The 17,362-nt window shown below is 44.7% G+C and overlaps 1 protein-coding gene and 1 long non-coding RNA gene across 3 annotated transcripts in view; one reads left to right on the top strand and one right to left on the bottom strand.

Annotated features, from left to right (window-relative positions):
* The window catches only part of LOC307200780, a 189,086-nt gene that overhangs the window by 50,552 nt on the left and 121,172 nt on the right, over positions 1-17,362 (top strand). The window contains exon 2 of one of the 2 annotated variants that reach the window (XR_013832423.1): positions 4,322-4,594. This is a non-coding gene — a long non-coding RNA (uncharacterized lncRNA). Of the gene's footprint in view, positions 1-4,321; positions 5,488-17,362 lie in introns of those variants that run through there. The other variant, XR_013832424.1, reaches the window with a different exon arrangement.
* On the bottom strand, positions 3,442-14,343 carry LOC307200320 (cytochrome P450 2C19-like). Its single transcript, XM_079948847.1, has 10 exons — positions 14,108-14,343; positions 12,312-12,474; positions 11,442-11,591; positions 10,511-10,671; positions 9,270-9,446; positions 8,767-8,908; positions 7,779-7,966; positions 6,351-6,492; positions 3,901-6,009; positions 3,442-3,542 (listed from the first exon to the last, which is right to left on the bottom strand). Exons 1-9 carry the CDS (start codon positions 14,288-14,290, stop codon positions 5,828-5,830), a joined length of 1,488 nt encoding a protein of 495 aa, XP_079804973.1. The 5' UTR covers positions 14,291-14,343; the 3' UTR covers positions 3,442-3,542; positions 3,901-5,827.

Here is a 17,362-nt window from a genome sequence, read left to right on the forward strand (position 1 = left end):
AGGCTGTCATCAGGGGTAGCAACGGAACTGCCACTTCACTACGCTGAGAAGAAATTAAATATTTTATTTTTTTTAGTTTCTTCTCCCGTTAGATTCACAAAATATTTAGGGGTATGTGTACCCCTGCGTTCCTCCAGAAAAAAGCCCTGTACAGTGGTACCTTGGGTTACAGACGCTTCAGGTTACAGACTCCGCTAACCCAGAAATATTACCTTGGGTTAAGAACTTCTTGTTTTCATTTAGTCCAATTCTTCCATCCACCTCTGGAAATCATATTTAGTACATGAGGGGAGCATGTAGATGATAGAAGCCTGCAAAGTTATTTATTTAAAGTATTGAGCAGTCCCCTTTTAAGGGGTAGCTCCTAAAACAGGAGTGATCATATCCTCAAGCATTTCAAAAAAACGATGTCAAAAAGAAGAGAGTAAATATACCGTTGTGTATATTAGCTGGCCTTTTTACACTGATTCACAGCTTAAGCATGCTCCTGGAACAAGTCATAGACATCCATAAAATTACTGTAATTAGCTGGGATAATATCTCCCTTATACCAATGTTAAATTCTCTTTCAAACTGACTTGTCAGTTCAGTTTGCATAAACTTATTTGAACTCGTGGTTCAGTTCATAAGCCAAAGTGCACCAGGTCTTCTTGCCAACATCTGTTGCTGCTCTGTGTGTTTTGAGTCAATCTCCTGTCAGTGCAGATCACAGAAGTTCAGCCCATTCTAGCCACAGCTAGGGCACTTTATGGCTGCTCTGCATAGAGAGGCCTACTCAGTTCACCAGATTGCATAAACAGTTTCTTTGCCAGAGCAACTGGTGAGGCGGTAAAGCTTCTGCCTTACAAGCACATGGTCCCAGGTTCAAGACCCGTTATCCCTCAGTAGGGGCCTGAAGAGCCCTGTGACTCGGGATAAGCCAGCTTCTTACATTCCTGTGTCAGGGCAAGGCACCATGATCTGATTATTATAAAGGCAGTACAGGGGTACCCCGGGTTAAGTACGTAATTCGTTCTGGAGGTCCGTTCTTAACCTGGAGGGATGCAGGGGTACACATACCCCTAAACATTTTGTGAATCTAACGGGAGAAGAAACTAAAAAAATTAAAATATTTAATTTCTTCTCAGCGTGGTGAATCGGCAGTTCTGTTGCTACCCCTGATGGCAGCCTTTGGTCCATTTACTGCATTTATTTTTCCCTCTCATTTTGAATCAAGAAAATCACCATTTTATAGTTCAAATCGGGAAAAATAAATGCAGTAAATGGACCAAAGGCTGTCATCAGGGGTAGCAACGGAACTGCCACTTCACTACGCTGAGAAGAAATTAAATATTTTATTTTTTTTAGTTTCTTCTCCCGTTAGATTCACAAAATATTTAGGGGTATGCGTACCCCTGCGTTCCTCCAGAAAAAAGCCCTGTACAGTGGTACCTTGGGTTACAGACGCTTCAGGTTACAGACTCCGCTAACCCAGAAATATTACCTTGGGTTAAGAACTTTGCTTCAGGATGAGAACAGAAATCGTGCTCCGACGACCCGGCAACAGTAGGAGGCCCCATTAGCTAAAGTGATGCTTCAGGTTAGGAACAGTTTCAGGTTAAGAACGGACCTCCAGAACGAATTAAGTACTTAACCTGAGGTACCACTGTACATTATTAATAATATTAATACTATGTTGTTGTTGTTGCCACCCATTTCCCATCAGAGGAAGTATGCCCTAGCAAATCTTACTCCCTTTACAAATAAATACAGTTAAGTCTTTAAATTGCCACAGACCTCCTCCTATTTTTATATACAACTTAGATAAAAAGAAGCAATGGCAACCTGCTTAAAAGTGTGGGCATGGGAGAGGGTTTTCGCCAGCTAATATAAGCTTCTTCAGTGGGGCAGTTTGAGACAAAATACTACACTTTAATCCTGTGTGGGAGTGGTCTATAAATGTCTGTAAATTCTGGATTGCTTGCATTGTTACATCATAAGCAGCAGGTCATCCTTAGATTAGATGTGTCAGGGGAATCAGTAGTGAAAGTACAGGTTTGCCACTGATCATACAAACAAATACAAATGCTGTGGGATGGGGAGGGGAAGAGGATTAAGGGCATTTGGGGCTAGGGAGGAATACAGAAGTTTGGGGGCATGTGAGGAAGGGGGAGGATGCATAGGGGAGGTGGGGAGACAGGGGGCTGTTTGATTTTGTTGTAAAATTTCAAAAATAAATAACAAAAAGTTGTTTGCATTGCTAATTAAAAGTAAAAGGTTGTGTTTCTGCTGTCTGGATGTCATTTGCTAAAACCAAATGTGTTTTAAAAATTGAACTTATACAGCAGAAATACGCACCACTGTGTTCAATCGTTCTTACTCTCAACCATGCACAGAACTGCAGTCATGTGCCATAAATTTAATTGTGTGATTTTATTAGTAATTTGTTGTGAATGTCTGTGTTTTTAAGGTGGATGGATTTTTTAAAAGCAATGTGTTAGAAAAGCATGATATTTAAATCCCGGTGGCCTGACTCTGGATTTCATTATGGAGCTGTCACTGATGCACTACACAGTTAGGAATAGCCCTCAAATGTTGCTGGGAACTGCAAATGAGGAGGAGAGCACTGTAGCGCTCAGTTGCTCCTTGAGGGCTTCTCATAGGCGTCTGGTTGGCCACAGTGAGAATAGGATGTTGAATAAAATAATAAAATTGCTGTACTTGCATAATCATTACAAGTGACAGCATTCACTTTGTCATAGTATTATTTATTTAGTTCTGGGAGGGTGAAGTACATCTATAAAGCCATTCCATTTCACAAACAGGTAAAAAAAATACATACATCTGGATGTGCTCTTATTCTCCAGAAGACGTGGAGCAGTAGTTTTCTATGCTAGTGAAACCAGCACACTTCTCCAAACTTTGGTTTGGAGAAGACCTACAGGGGTTTCAAAGCGGACAGAGGACATGCATTTCAAGACCCGAATTCTTCTCCAGTTTGAATTAAAATCAGATACAAGTTCCTTCCTCTTGCCCCTTCCATTCAATGCAATGCAATGGAGAAACATTACTTCATACTTTGAATAGGATAATAATTGAGAGGGTGGAGGAACCCAAAACAAAAAATCTGAATACAGAAGAGGAAGACCATTCTTCCTTGGTTAACTTCATAGGTGGACTTCCCCTCACCAATTTTGCCCATGCGGCCTCTGCATTTGTACTAGGGAAACATTTTTCTGTTACACTGAATGGGAGCAGGGCTGAAGGAAGGCTGAGAGGAAAGAAATTCTGACAATTCTTTGAATGTTTTCCCTCTCCAACTCCTCCTGGAGATTTTCAATCTGTGGCGATCACACAAGGTTCCCGGACATTTGACGATCTATTGATCCCTGTGCCACCACTGTGCTCGCTTCCCCGCTGCCACCAACCTGTTACTCTCGGGTACACACTGAGTCCAGACAGTTGTTAAAATTAAATCAAATAAACAAGTTTATTTTGTAAGCATTAACAAATGTTAATTTTCTTGTCAGTTTCTTAATCTTAGTTTTTTTACCAGCTTATATCTTTCTAATAAGGGACGCAGGTGGCGCTGTAGGTTAAAGCCTCAGCGCCTAGGGCTTGCCGATCGAAAGGTCGGCGGTTCGAATCCCTGCGGCGGGGTGCGCTCCCGCTGCTCGGTCCCAGCGCCTGCCAACCTAGCAGTTCGAAAGCACCTCCGGGACCGCTTACCAGCGGGAAGGTAAACGGCGTTTCCGTCTGCGGCTCTGGCTCGCCAGAGCAGCGATGTCACGCTGGCCACGTGACCCGGAAGTGTCTCCGGACAGCGCTGGCCCCTGGCCTCTTAAGTGAGATGGGCGCACAACCCCAGAGTCTGTCAAGACTGGCCCGTACGGGCAGGGGTACCTTTACCTTTACCTTTACCTTTCTAATACCTTCTAACTGATTATCCCAACTGTTTAACTGACTCCTCTTAACTGATTCTCTCACTTTCTCACATCAAACTAGCCCAACCCACAGACTTATCCTCCCTCTCCCTTCTCTAACTCTCCACTGACTTCTTAACAACTCTAACACTAACTCTAACTCCTCCCCTTGGGTTCCTATAGGTTAGTCATTTTACAATTAGTTAACCCTTTCCTTATTAACCCAGTATGATGTCACACACCTAGGAGGGCAAACACCACAATGACCTTCCTTATTTTGCCACCCACAAAGTAAGTGGAGAATGTGAGGGAGGGCCGTTTTCACTCTGTTCCAGATTTTTAAGGACAGTGAGAGCCTCAGTTCGGCTCAGGAGAAAAAAAAATAGTTTTCTTATCCTGGATTTCCAAGTTCATCCAAGGTAGGCTTGGGAGATCTTGCCCATCTATGCTCTGTGCCTTTCTTGAAGATATGCTTCCTAGGACTAGAAGATTACTGGATCCAACTTAGTTCATTCCCATACTTACTCAGAAGTTCAGTTGCATCCAGTATTGCTATCTGTTCTTTAGAACATGGTTACCCTTAAAGGGATTATTGGCAAACATTTGTAAATGTCAAGTCTCAAGGATGTTCTACTAGTTGAAAGGGGTAAAGATTTTAAAAGCTATTGATTTCTGCAGCACCCTCCAAAGACTTTCCTTCTTAGCTCAGGCTGAAAGTGAAAGACATTTTGTTCTAGCACCGGGAAACTCCAAACTGAGTTTATTGGAATATCTTTCCAAACAAAATTGTCTGCCTGTGCTTTATTATTAGCATTGACACATCTGCCAATCTCAGTGTACAGATCTATAGAAGGGTTACCAGAAAAGCTTATGTTGTCACTCAGTTAAACAACTTTGCTGTATCTTGGGTAGGACATGCAAGGGAATCAAAAGGTCATCTCAGACAGGGGCCTTGACCCACCCAGCTTCTACAGCCTGCAGCACTTCAACCCACCAAGTCAAGGTTGGAGATTTTGCTGCTGGACTGCAGCTCCCATTATCTCCAGCCACCTAGCCAATGAAATGGGATTATGGGAGTTGTCCCAACTGAGCCCTCATGGCAAGAATGGGGAACCTGCAGCCCTTCAGATATTCCTGGACTCCAGCCCCCATCTGCCCCGGCCAACATCAGGGGTGATGGGCGCAAGACTCCAACCATCATTGAGGGTCACCAGTTCCTCAGTGGTTGACTCAGTTCCTTCCACTCTGATTGGCTTCATTTAGCACAAAGAGTAACAAGACTCAGTGGCTAAAAAGCTTACATCTTGGCAGATTTTGCCCATCACACATATACAGTGGCGGAGGAAGGGGGGGGTACAGTCTGCCCCGGATGTCATCATTGAGGGTTTGTGTGACAAAATGAGTTTTTAAAAAATTGGGCTCATGAATTTTTTTGGAGTGACATTGTGGCTTAGGCACCTGCAAGTTTCGCGCTGCAATGTGGGATATGTGTCTGCCTACTGCCTCTCCCTCAGATGCCCTACAGGTGTGGGGGAGGCGGCGGAGAGGCTGCAAGCATTGGAGAGGGTTCACCCTGCCCCCATGGGTGGCTCAACACACCCCTGGCTGCAGGACACCCCCCCCCGCACCAGTCACTCCAGCGGCTAGCTACGCTGCTGCACACATATGCATATGAAGGGGCAAGAAAAATAAGAATGGGATTTTTTTGTGTGTGACTAATTTCTAATTCCTGCTATTTGTCCTTTGCAATAATGTCTTCAGTGTGAAATAATCTCTAGCACGATCCCCAAAGTAACAGTTCAACAAATAGTCAGGTAAAAAGATAAGACTCCACACATGAGGAGATATTGTGTTACGGATTTTTTGAACAAAGATTTGCCGGGCTGCAACTTTTCCACATGTGCCGCCCTCCTGAGGCAGGCTTTTCAGCGAGGGACAATGCAGAGCTGATAGGGCCGAGGGCAGTTGCCTATGCCGCTCAACACCGGTGTGAGATCGATGTCTTTGGGGTCAATGATGGACTTCAGAGTGAAGTTCTGTAATATGGTGGTCAAGAACAAGAAGATCTCCATGCGGGCCAGACCTTCCCCCACACATATCCGCTTCCCTGCAAAGGAAACCCAAAGTGTAAGCTGCATTACATCCACTTTGGCTGTTACGGAGAAAATGACAATCATGCCAAAGGAGCAAAGGTGCTGCTCCAGAACAGCTCCTGGGAGAGTCACTCTTTCCACCATTTCCTTTGCTTCAGCTGGCCACAGGAAAGGTGCAAGGAGTTCTGATGGACCCAGAAGCCTCTGCCCCTCTCTCACAAACTGGCAGCCCTTCCAGTTTAGGCTGCAGGAGGAAGAAGGTTCCCCCTCATTGCCCCAACACCAGCCAATTAGGGAGACAGGAAAGACCTGAGCTGGCCAAGACCGCAGCCAACTGGGGAAGCAGAGATCTTACCTGCTGAGAAAGGCATGAAATAGTCGCTCTTCCTGAAGGTGCCATCTTTGTGCAAGAAATGTCCTGGGTCAAATTCTTTGGGGTTTGGAAATTCTATGCTGTCATGTAGTACAGACGTCAGAATAGGATATATGGTAGTGCCCTGCAGAGAGTGCAAAGAAATGGGCTGCATGGCCATGACACCCAACGAAAGCATAAAATTGACTCTCACAAAGGAATGGTGTGGGAAGGCACTAACAGGAAGGAAGGTACTTTGTTGATACAGAAAAGAATGGGGCAGCTTCAGAAGACAATAAAAAGGTAAAGGTACCCCTGCCCGTACGGGCCAGTCTTGACAGACTCTGGGGTTGTGCGCCCATCTCACTTAAGAGGCCAGGGGCCAGCGCTGTCCGGAGACACTTCCAGGTCACGTGGCCAGCGTGACATCGCTGCTCTGGCGAGCCAGAGCCGCACACGGAAACGCCATTTACCTTCCCGCTGGTAAGCGGTCCCTATTTATCTACTTGCACCCGGAGGTGCTTTCGAACTGCTAGGTTGGCAGGCGCTGGGACCGAGCAGCTGGAGCGCACCCCGCCACAGGGATTCGAACCGCCGACCTTTCGATCAGCAAGCCCTAGGCGCTGAGGCTTTAACCCACAGCGCCACCTGCATCCCTCAGAAGACAATAGGGTGTTTAAAATGAAGTCCAGGCCTGAAGATGCCCAGCTACATTTTAGGAGTTGGGCTAAACTACTTCCCTTGCCTTCGTGTATGGAAGTGAGAGCTGGACCATAAAGAAGGCTGATTGCCGAAGAATTGATGCTTTTGAATTATGGTGCTGGAGGAGACTCTTGAGAGTCCCATGGACTGCAAGAAGATCAAATGCATCCATTCTTAAGGAAATCAGCCCTGAGTGGTCACTGGAAGGACAGATCATGAAGCTAAGGCTCCAATACTTTGGCCACCTCATGAGAAGAGAAGACTCCCTGGAAAAGACCCTGATGTTGGGGAAGATGGAGGGCACAAGGAGAAGGGGACGACAGAGGACGAGATGGTTGGATAGTGTTCTTGAAGCCAGAAACATGAGTCTGACCAAACTGCGGGAGGCAGTGGAAGACAGGAGTGCCTGGCACGCTGTGGTCCATGGGGTCATGAAGAGTCGGACACGACTAAACAACAACACTTCCCTTGCTTGTAGATAAGAAGAGAAGAAAAGCTCTGCTGGATCAGTCCAGTGGCCCCATCTGGTCCAGCATCCTGTTTTCATGGTGTCCAACCAAATGCCCATGGGAAGCCCTTCAACATAATCTAAACAAGACAGCACTCTCAATTCCTGTGGTTTCCACCCACTGGTATTCAGAAGCATGCTGCCTCTCACCATGGATGTAGAATATAGCCATCATGGCTAGCAACCTACTATTACTACTAAGAGCCTTGAAAAGAGCTGACCTTTGGAATGACATATTGTCTGAACGGTGTGTCTTTGAGTACTGCACGAGGGACGCTCAGTGGGATGAGAGAGATGAACCTCTGGATCTCATGGATGACCGCATCTGTGTAAGGCATTTCCCCACGATCTGCCATGCAAGGACTTCGTGATCGGCCAATAACTCGGTCAATTTCTTCATGCACTTTCTCTGTAAAGGGAAGAATGAGGTTTAACACCAGTGCAGGAAACATCATAGAAGCAATTGAAATTCCATGGGAGTGCCTGCCAGCCCCTGCACATTTTGGAGCTTTCAATGTTTTCTCATGCCAACTTTCTGTTGACTCATCACATTAACTCAGACAAATTATTGTAGCTCACCTTCAGTAATCCATCTGTAAACAGGGAAACATAGTATAACTGCAATTATTTATATATTAATTCAATTTCTATCCAAAAGGAGCCCAGAGGGACAAAAGCCTCCTCTTTAGGGAAGTTTTAGGAGCAAGCTTAGAGGGATTCCTATTGGAGTCACTGTCCTGCAGTGATTCTGATCCTACCTGAGGGCCCTTTGGCCCCTGGCCCTTGTGGTTGTGCCTTTGTGGGCTACCCTTCAGGCTGGCACAGAAAGTGCAGCTGGTGCAGGATGTGATGCCTTTGTCTAAAGGATCTGCACTGGCTGCCACTATACTACTGGGCCAAGTTCAAGTTGTTACTGTTTGTATATAAAATCCTAGGGTTTGCAATATGGTCAGCTATAACGTCTGTTTTTGCTGGGATTTCTAGGCACAGGTCTGTGATTACTAGGCATGGGTCTGAGCATTTGGTCCCCCCCATCTGTTTTCTCCAGGAAAGTCTTCTGTTTACTGCTGATGTCAGTCAGCGATGATTAACAGCAATGAACAGTGGGTTTTCCTGGGAAAAGTGGCAGAACAACAACCTCTTGGACCTGTGACACATAAATTGAGGAGAGAACTAGAATAATAAATACTAACATCGCATCCATTTTACCTTGTATCTCTGGGTATTTGAGGAGGATCATGAACCCGTATCGCAGTGTGGTGCTGGTGGTCTCTGTTCCAGCCACAAACAAGTCAAGTGTGCTTCTGGCCAAGTTTTCAATGGTGAAATGGGATGCACTATTACCTTTTTCCTGCAGAAACACACAACACAGTCAGTGGAGTCAACTCAATTGTTCTGAGTACCCCATAACAAGAATTTAGCAGCACCACTGGGACCAGCTCCCTTCCCAAGACACAATATCTTATCTCAAGTCCTTTTACAGCTCATTCCTCTGGACATTCCTTGCCCAGAGGGATAATCATTAGAAAGAACTTCCCACTTACTGCAGGAACAAGTCAGCAATGGGAAATGAATCTACTCCAATGGGGTGTGGGCAGGAATCTCTTTGCTTGGCATTCCCCATAAGAAGCTGGATGGAAGCCTGCTGGTTGGGAAGCTTCAGGAGTGGCAGGAGAACCCACTTGGAGAGGTCTGTGAGTTTTCATGATTACCTGATCCATTTTCATAAGGAAGCAGTCGATAAAATCCCGAGGTGAGCTGGGGTCCAGAGTGGGCTTGTGCTCTTCAACCTCCTCCAAAACAAACTCTCTGGCTGCCAAGGTGTTTTTCAGCACTTTATGGTGGGGCCCAGGGATGCATTTCATCAAAGAAGGAAAGAGGTTGTAGAGCTAGAAGAAACACCACAAGAGACCCATTGGCACCAACCTCAGTCAGGGTATGTCCACACTCGGGCTTCAGTATAATGTTGGCCACTGTTGCCTTGAGTTCATGTCAACTCTGTTGTCCACACACCAGCATTTTCACTACCAATGCTTCCCAAATCTATGTAGATGTTCCCCATCAGTTGTCTTATATCATTATTTTTTATTATTGTTTATTGAATTTATACCCACAGGTCCCAGGGTGGTTCACAGACTATAATCAAAATATAGAACCACAAAATGCATAATCAAAATAAAAACAACAACCCAATTACCCCCCCCCCCAATCCACATGTTAAAAGGTATATACTGAATGAGACCATTGGTCTCTCAAGGTCAGTAGTGCCTATGCAGCAGCTCTGCTGGGTTTCATTCAGGAGTCCCACCCCTAACCAGGAATGCTACTAGGGATTGACTCTGGGACCCTATATAAACAAGCCAAATGCTCTAAAACTGAGCTATGGGATTACATACATATCTCTAAATGTAGTCCCATCTGTTTCTCCTACTGAAACCAGTCCGTGTACACATCCCTGGCTTAAAATTCAGCAAGGCGCAACTTTTCATAAGAAATGGCATGTTAGATATCGATTGTGACTAACATCATGTATTCACACCTTCTCAAACCATTAGTGGAAGCACATTGGATGCAGAGGCAATGGCAGTGTATATACATCCCAAGTGATTAGTTCCGGTTACAGTATTGAGCCTGTGGGTTTTACTCGTTAAGCTTTACTTCCTAATCCACCGGGCTGTTGTTGAGTTAAATCAAGCCTTGGTTATTAGATTCAGGTATTGGTATTGGCTCTCCAATTTAAAAACATAAGAAGAGCCTATTGAATCAGGCCAGTGGCCCATTGTGCTGTCACAGTGGCTAACCAGTTGCTCATGGCAAACCTGCAACTAGGACATTAACAGAAATATTAAGAGGCAGAGGCAGTATGGGCCATGAGAAGCCTGAAAGAAAGACATTTAAACAGCAGGAAAATTTAGACTTTGTGGAAAAGGGCCTTTAAAAAGATGGCACCTACCTGTCCCCAAGAAGAGCTTAAAACCTGAAAGTTTTCATTCATTAAGCTCATCATGGATAGGAACTTCTTGTCATTATAATCATATCGTTTCCCAAATACAATTGCACAAATGACATTGGAGAGAGCGCAACTGAGTGAGAAGGTTGGATCCAAGGGCTTCTCTGGAAGGACAACAAAAAAATAATTATACAACCCCACTACAGGTTTTAGGCAATAATCTAATCTGGAATTTCTGAGCTGCCATTTCCTGGCTCCTGGCCTCAGTGGTCAGACAGGAAGCTGCCTTTCTCACAACAGTTCTGAAGGCATGGGCATCTTCAGTGGCTGTGAGTGGTTTCTTCCAAGGACTTTCCAAAGTGCTTTCTTCCAGCTTCAGCTAATATATCCTTAGATAGGAAAGGGTGACCACAGTGGTGCAGGCCTTGGTGTAGTCTAGACTAAAACTAGGGAATCTAAAGCACTTCAGATGCTGCTAGACTCTAACTTCTGGACCACTGATGACTGTTGGGGCTGAAAGCAGCTGGAAATCAACAATATCTGTGGAGCACTCTGCTTCAGGTTAAGAACTTTGCTTCAGGATAAGAACAGAAATTGTGCTCTGGCAGTGCGGCGGCAGCGAGAGGCCCCATTAGCTAAAGTGGTGCTTAAGAAAAGTTTCAGGTTAAGTACGGACCTCCGGAACGAATTAAGTACTTAACCTGAAGTACCACTGTATTTCACAAGTGTTTTTATGCAATTTATTTGATTCAGTGTTGGTCACTAGTTCTGTGTTTTACGATTTTAATTTTTTAATGATTTCCTTGTACCCACCATGATATTTCTTTATGAGTTGATGGTTAATAATCTGTTGTAATGTACCCCAGAATCTGTTGTGATGTTTAAGGGGGTCTGCTTGATAAGCCTATGTGGATGAGGGGCAGTGGCTACCCACCCTGAGTGTCCTGGAACTTTTCTAGCAGGAACTGTGCTTCCTCCTGGATCCTCTCCTCAATACTTTTCTTTCCCATGCCAAAGTTGCGCAGGGTGGTAAGGGCAAAACGTCGGAGCTGCTTCCACACCTCCCCATTGCTGAATATAATTCCTGGAAAGCAGAAGAGGAAATGGGCATGAAGGAGATGAATGGACTAAAAGGGAGAGCAGAAGAAGCAGGTTGGAAGAGCAGGAGCCTCAATGTTTCGATATTTATGTTAACTGATAATTCATCTCTTGGAGCCTGGGTCTCTCTCTGAAGCTGCCAGTATAATGAAGTAGTAATAGTTCTTGGACTATATTAACCAGAAAGAACTTAAAGAAAACTGGACTACATTGCTAGTTGTTTAAGTGAAATGTGTTGATTTGTTTTTATTTATTTATTTATTTATTTATTTATTTATTTATTTATTTGGTAACAAATTTAAAGATAGTTTGCAGTAACTTTGAAACTCTTTCTTGGTGTGGAGAGCTTATTGATTCACAAGATCCAGGCCAGGGAATTCTGCTCAAATAACTCTCACACTTACTGCCCACACTAGTATTATCCCAGACCATTATATTTAAAGGCTAGAGACTCATTCAATCCTGCTTTGATTTTTGATGCTTGCTCTGGACCAGATGTGGAGCTAGCTGCTCTGGCACCTGGAGCGGACTGCGTGGGCAGGGGTAAGCACCCGTGGGTGTAAGGCAGCGTGCGGCGGAGGGGAGCTTCTAGGGAGTGCCGGCGGCAACACACATCCTGGAGGGCGCCACCTGTTGCTTTATTTTCATGAATAGAGGGATTTTCCTGTGTCCCCCCCCCCTCCATTGGTCAACCAGCATAAAATACCTAATCCCTTGTTGATATTATCAGCTAATGGCAGATGTCCTCTGGCAGCAAATTCATCTCCACGGTCGATCAGTGCTTCTTTCACTGCATCATAGCCATGCAGCACCACAACCTGTTCTGCTCCAAAATACATTGTGAACACAGAGCCATACTTCTCACCAAACTGGATAAAAGATAGAGAAGGACACACATCTAGGTGGGTTTGCGGGTTAGGAGAAAGTCATATAGCTGATGGAGAGCCCCGCTGCCCCCAGACTCACTATGGGCATCTGAACCACATGACACTTAATAACATACAGAAGAGTTCTGCAGCTAGATCAGGCCAAAGGCCAACTAGTGCATGACTGTTATCACAGTGGCCAACACAGTTCTTCTGGGAATCTCAAAAACAAGACGAGTGCAATAGCACGCTCCCCTCCTGCAGGTCCCTGGAACTGGTGGAGGTTCAGCACCATCACTAGCAGCTATGGTTAGCTTTATCTTAAAGTTCATTAAAATTTCTTTTAAATCATCCAAGTTCATTAAATCATCCAAGTTCATTAACATTTCTTTTAAATCATCAAAGTTGGAGGCAATCATCGCTACTTCTTTGGGAGTGAATTCCACAGTTTCAATATGCACTGTATGAAGAACTACTATCTTGTGTGTGCTGTAAATCTTCCAACATTCAGCTTTAACTGAAGGCTCCAAGTTTTAGCATTACAGACCCTTCATGTGTCCCTATTTTCCAGGGACATCCCTGATTTAGAGAAGCCATCCCAGTTTGATCACAGAATGTCCCCCCTTTTCCTTAGGATGTCCCTATTTTCACTGGAGAAATGTTGGAGGGTATAGAGTTATCCGACCCCCTCTAAAGGCAATCCTGAATAGGGAAGTGTTTTTTGGTTTAATTTTTAATGTTTTATTATGTTTTTTTATATATGTTGGAAGCTGTCCAGAGTGGCTGGGGCAACCCAGTAAGGTGTGTGGGTGATAGTAAAATTATCATTATGGAATGGGATGTCCCTATTTTCATTGGAGAAATGTTGGAGGGTATGGCATTATGAGAGGGGGTAAAAGTGTTTTCCCATCCACTTTCTCTATATTGTGAATATGATTATATGTTATATCTCACCTCACAATCATTTTTCTTAGGGAATTCTTAAAGTACCTTCCAACCAAGCACATTCTGGGGAAAATAAAGGAGCAGCTTTTCGAAATACAAGAAGACTATGAACTCCACACTGTCTAGCAGAGGCTAAAACTGTTCAGAGGGCAAAAATGCCCAAACCATCCATATGTGGAGGGAGAATTGGACCCGCCCCCGCCCCCTGTCTCTAATATAGTATGAAAATTGCATTATTGCTTTTTAAAGTTCTTTACTCAGAAGGGGGCTTTATGGCTTTTATTTTAAGCATAAGACAATAAAATGACAATAAAACAACCTCCTTTGTGGAGTTGTGGGACCTGCTCAAAGTCCACCTCTTTTCTGTGGAGCCTTTGGGACAAGTCCCTGCTCCCCATCCCTGCTGATGTAGCCAAGCGCAAGTCCGTGCCACGGAAATCACAGCGATTCTGTGATTCTTTTCCTCTGGTCTGGATGCCTCCCTTCCCTCTCTTGCCTCTGCTCTGTCAAAGTGCAGAGTCTGTTGCCTTATACTCTGCAAATGTGCCCTGCACACAGATGGTACCATCTATAAATAAACAAACTGACAATGGATTGTCCCCTTCCAAAACAGTCAGATGGAAAGAGGCTTGCAAACAGGTAACGGTCATCAACAGACAGCTGTTGAGGAAGGTGCTCATCTTTGGCTTACCTCCTGGAGAACCTGGGCCAGGTTGTTGGTCTTCAGCTGCAGAGCATTCCCTACGATGGGCAGTGGAGGTGGGCCAGGTGGCAGCTGTTTTGCATTCTCTGGCGTTCTGCTCCTGACTGCAAGGAAAACAAGGCAAGAGATACATATGATCATCAAAATGGTCACTGTCCCTAGAGGCTCCATGGCACCAGCTAACAGTGACTGAAATGACTCTAGACGAATTAATTTGCTTTCCAGTTTTATATACTCTGAGGAGGTCACATATACATGGATTTTCACCAATAGGAATTCTAGGTTTCTCTGAGTAAATGAGATTAGCCATTAAGTAGATCAGGTTACAGAATCAAGAAATGAACTTCTCTGAACTTCAGATTGTATTCTTTTTCTTCATTGATTAGTAAGGCAATGATAACAGCATTACTGAGCACAAGGTCTGTGATGTAAGACAATCAGGGGTCAGGTTTTTTTCCTGCCAAACATTGTAATGTAGCCTTGAGGCAAATGGTTCTGCTTCTAAGGTGCTTTCAGGACCAGGTTCCTGCAGGAGAGCTTCTTGTATACTCTGAGTGCTTGCTTGGAGGTTTCTTGCACCTCAGATGCCCACAAATGTGAAATAAAATTGAAATAAACTTGAAGGCAGGTCCATAATGGAGCTCAGCCTTAGCACAAATACCTTGCAGTTTGGGTGAATTAGACTGAGAAGTTTACACACAGTTTCTGGATTTTTACTACTTTATTCATGCAGGAACAGAATTATCTTGGCAAGAACTCTTTACAGAGACAACAACTGTTGCTGCTCTGTGTGTTTTGAGTCAATCTCCTGTCAGTGCAGATCACAGAAGTTCAGCCCATTCTAGCCACGGCTAGGACACTTTATGGCTGCTCTGCATAGAAGAGGCCTACTCAGTTCACCAGATTGCATAAACAGTTTATTTGCCAGAGCAACTGGTGAGGTGGTAAAGCCTCTGCCTTACAAGCACATGGTCCCAGGTTCAAGACCCGTTATCTCTTGATAGGAGCCTGAAAAGCCCTGTGACTTGGGATAAGCCAGCTTCTTACATTCTTGTGTCAGTGCAAGGCACCATGATCTGATTATTATAAAGTGGTACCTCGGGTTAAGTACTTAATTCGTTCCGGAGGTCCGTTCTTAACCTGAAACCGTTCTTAACCTGAAGCACCACTTTAGCTAATGGGCCTCCTGTTGCTGCCGGAGCATGATTTCTGTTCTCATCCTGAAGCACCTGAGGTAATATTTCTGGGTTAGCACCATAAGGTCCCATGTCAGGTTACGCAATCAAAAATTTCAATATTAAGTAGTATAATGTTGTGCCCCATTTACACCGCTTGATTCTATTTGTTGTCCTCACATGTGCAGGAGCCACACCACGGGATAGCCAGGCATCAAGCAGCCTCTGTGTGGTCATGGCTTGTCCTGTTGCAGAAGGAGAAGCCCATAGATTGGCCTATTCTCTAGCACCCATTCATCCGCACCTATCTAGCGTCAGTCAGCATGAGGTTCCAATTATTTTTATTCAATCAATTCCATTGATGAACTACTTCCTAAAACACCTCAAAGCAATTTAACAACAACAAACAATCAACCAACCAACAAGAATATATATATGTATGCATATATTTTATATGGGAAAACAATTCATATTACGTAGGCTCCTGGCCTTCGTCTGCTATTCTTAAACTTTAAAAAAGAGGATGTCTTTGTCTTTGGAGAGCTGAGGGTTGAGGCTCCAGATATAGTGCTCTGATGATTGAAGGAGGATTGTACCACTCTGCCTTTCTGTTTTCTTTTTGTTTTGTCTTCCTAGATCCTCTTCTTCTGTTGTCTTCCCTTCTTCTGGCTGTCTACCACAGACACCAATCACTAATCAACATGGACTGAAGCAGATTGACTGGCACCCAGCCTAAATTCACTCCTGCTCCCCACCACCCAGTAGTCTTAACTCCATCCAACTACATTATCCAAATTATTCTAAACCTGCACTCACCAATTGAATATGTGCCTATTATCCTTACTTTGCATACTGAGAATTGTAACTCATAGCTCATAGCTGTCAAAGTTCCACAATACAGTTAAGCTAATTTTCACCAGACCAGATGGAAAACTTCCCTGTTCCATTATGGTACAAAGGTCAAAACGCAATACTGATTAAAACACATTACACTGGTTAGGCGTTGTTAATATGTGATAAGAAATTAAGGTTTTTAACTTATAAAGCACGACAATGCAAAAAAGCCCAATGGAATGTCTCCAAATCTTAAACCCTACGAGAGAGGAAGAAATTCTTCAACTCCTAAATAAACCCAAGAAGAACAGGAGGGTATAGGCTTCAGCCTCCATAACTATTCCATTTATTTTCTTAACAAGATCTGTTTGCAACTTTCCCAGAGCCCCAAACCTCAAATCTGTTACAGAATGATTTTGTTCCAGGAAGTGACTGGGTTTCTTGTACCACAGATTCCATCCTATTGTTGCACACCATCCCATCCCTTCCACCAGACAACTCCTCACCCAGCATGCTGACGTTTCAACTTCAGCTATCAATGATTGAAACCTGTTGAGAAGCTGTACTAGGGAAGGGGGTGGGGAGAACAGAAACCAAGGCAGAGCAGAGAAGCCCAGCAAAAATGGGCTTATTCACAGTAAAGGAGAACAGATGCCCCCAAAACCAACTAGGGAAAGAGTGGTCTGCAGTACCCAATGGCCTCCCAGCTCCTGTTCCCTTCAGATAATCTCCGCAGGCAGCTGGATCGAGGCAGGTCGGGGCTGCTGATTCTTCTAGATCTGTCAGCAGCCTTCGACATGGTCGATCACGAACTCCTGGACCACCGCCTTGCCAACGTGGGGATCCAGGGCACAGTCCTTCAATGGTTGCGCTCGTTTCTCTCTGGTCGGGGACAGAGGGTGGCGCTTGGGGGGGAATTGTCATCGCGCCACTCCTTGGTGTGTGGAGTGCCTCAGGGTGCGATTCTCTCCCCGATGCTTTTTAACATCTTTATGCGCCCCCTCGCCCAGCTTGTCCAGAGTTTTGGGCTGGGTTGCCATCAGTATGCTGATGACACCCAACTCTATCTGTTGATGGATGGCCATCCTGACTCGGCCCCAGACACACTGGCAAGATGTCTGGAAGCTGTGGCTGGATGGTTACGTGGGAGCCGGTTGAAGTTAAATCCTTCGAAGACAGAGGTCCTCTGGCTGGGGCAAGACGATATGGGACTGAGGGGGCAACTCCCATCTCT

Source organism: Podarcis cretensis (genome assembly GCF_951804945.1).
Source record: "Podarcis cretensis genome assembly, chromosome: 1".
NCBI lineage: Eukaryota > Metazoa > Chordata > Lepidosauria > Squamata > Lacertidae > Podarcis > Podarcis cretensis.

What these genes read in the sequence shown, in the direction of transcription:
- LOC307200320 (XM_079948847.1), bottom strand. Translation starts at nt 14,290, where the DNA reads ATGGAGCCTCTAGGGACAGTGACCATTTTGATGATCATATGTATCTCT. An exon ending in TAAGCTCTTCTTGGGGACAG is followed by an intron (nt 9,447 to 10,510) that starts GTAGGTGCCATC and finishes TGTTTCTTCTAG; the next exon opens with CTCTACAACCTCTTTCCTTC. An exon ending in TTTCATGCCTTTCTCAGCAG is followed by an intron (nt 6,010 to 6,350) that starts GTAAGATCTCTG and finishes TTTCCTTTGCAG; the next exon opens with GGAAGCGGATATGTGTGGGG.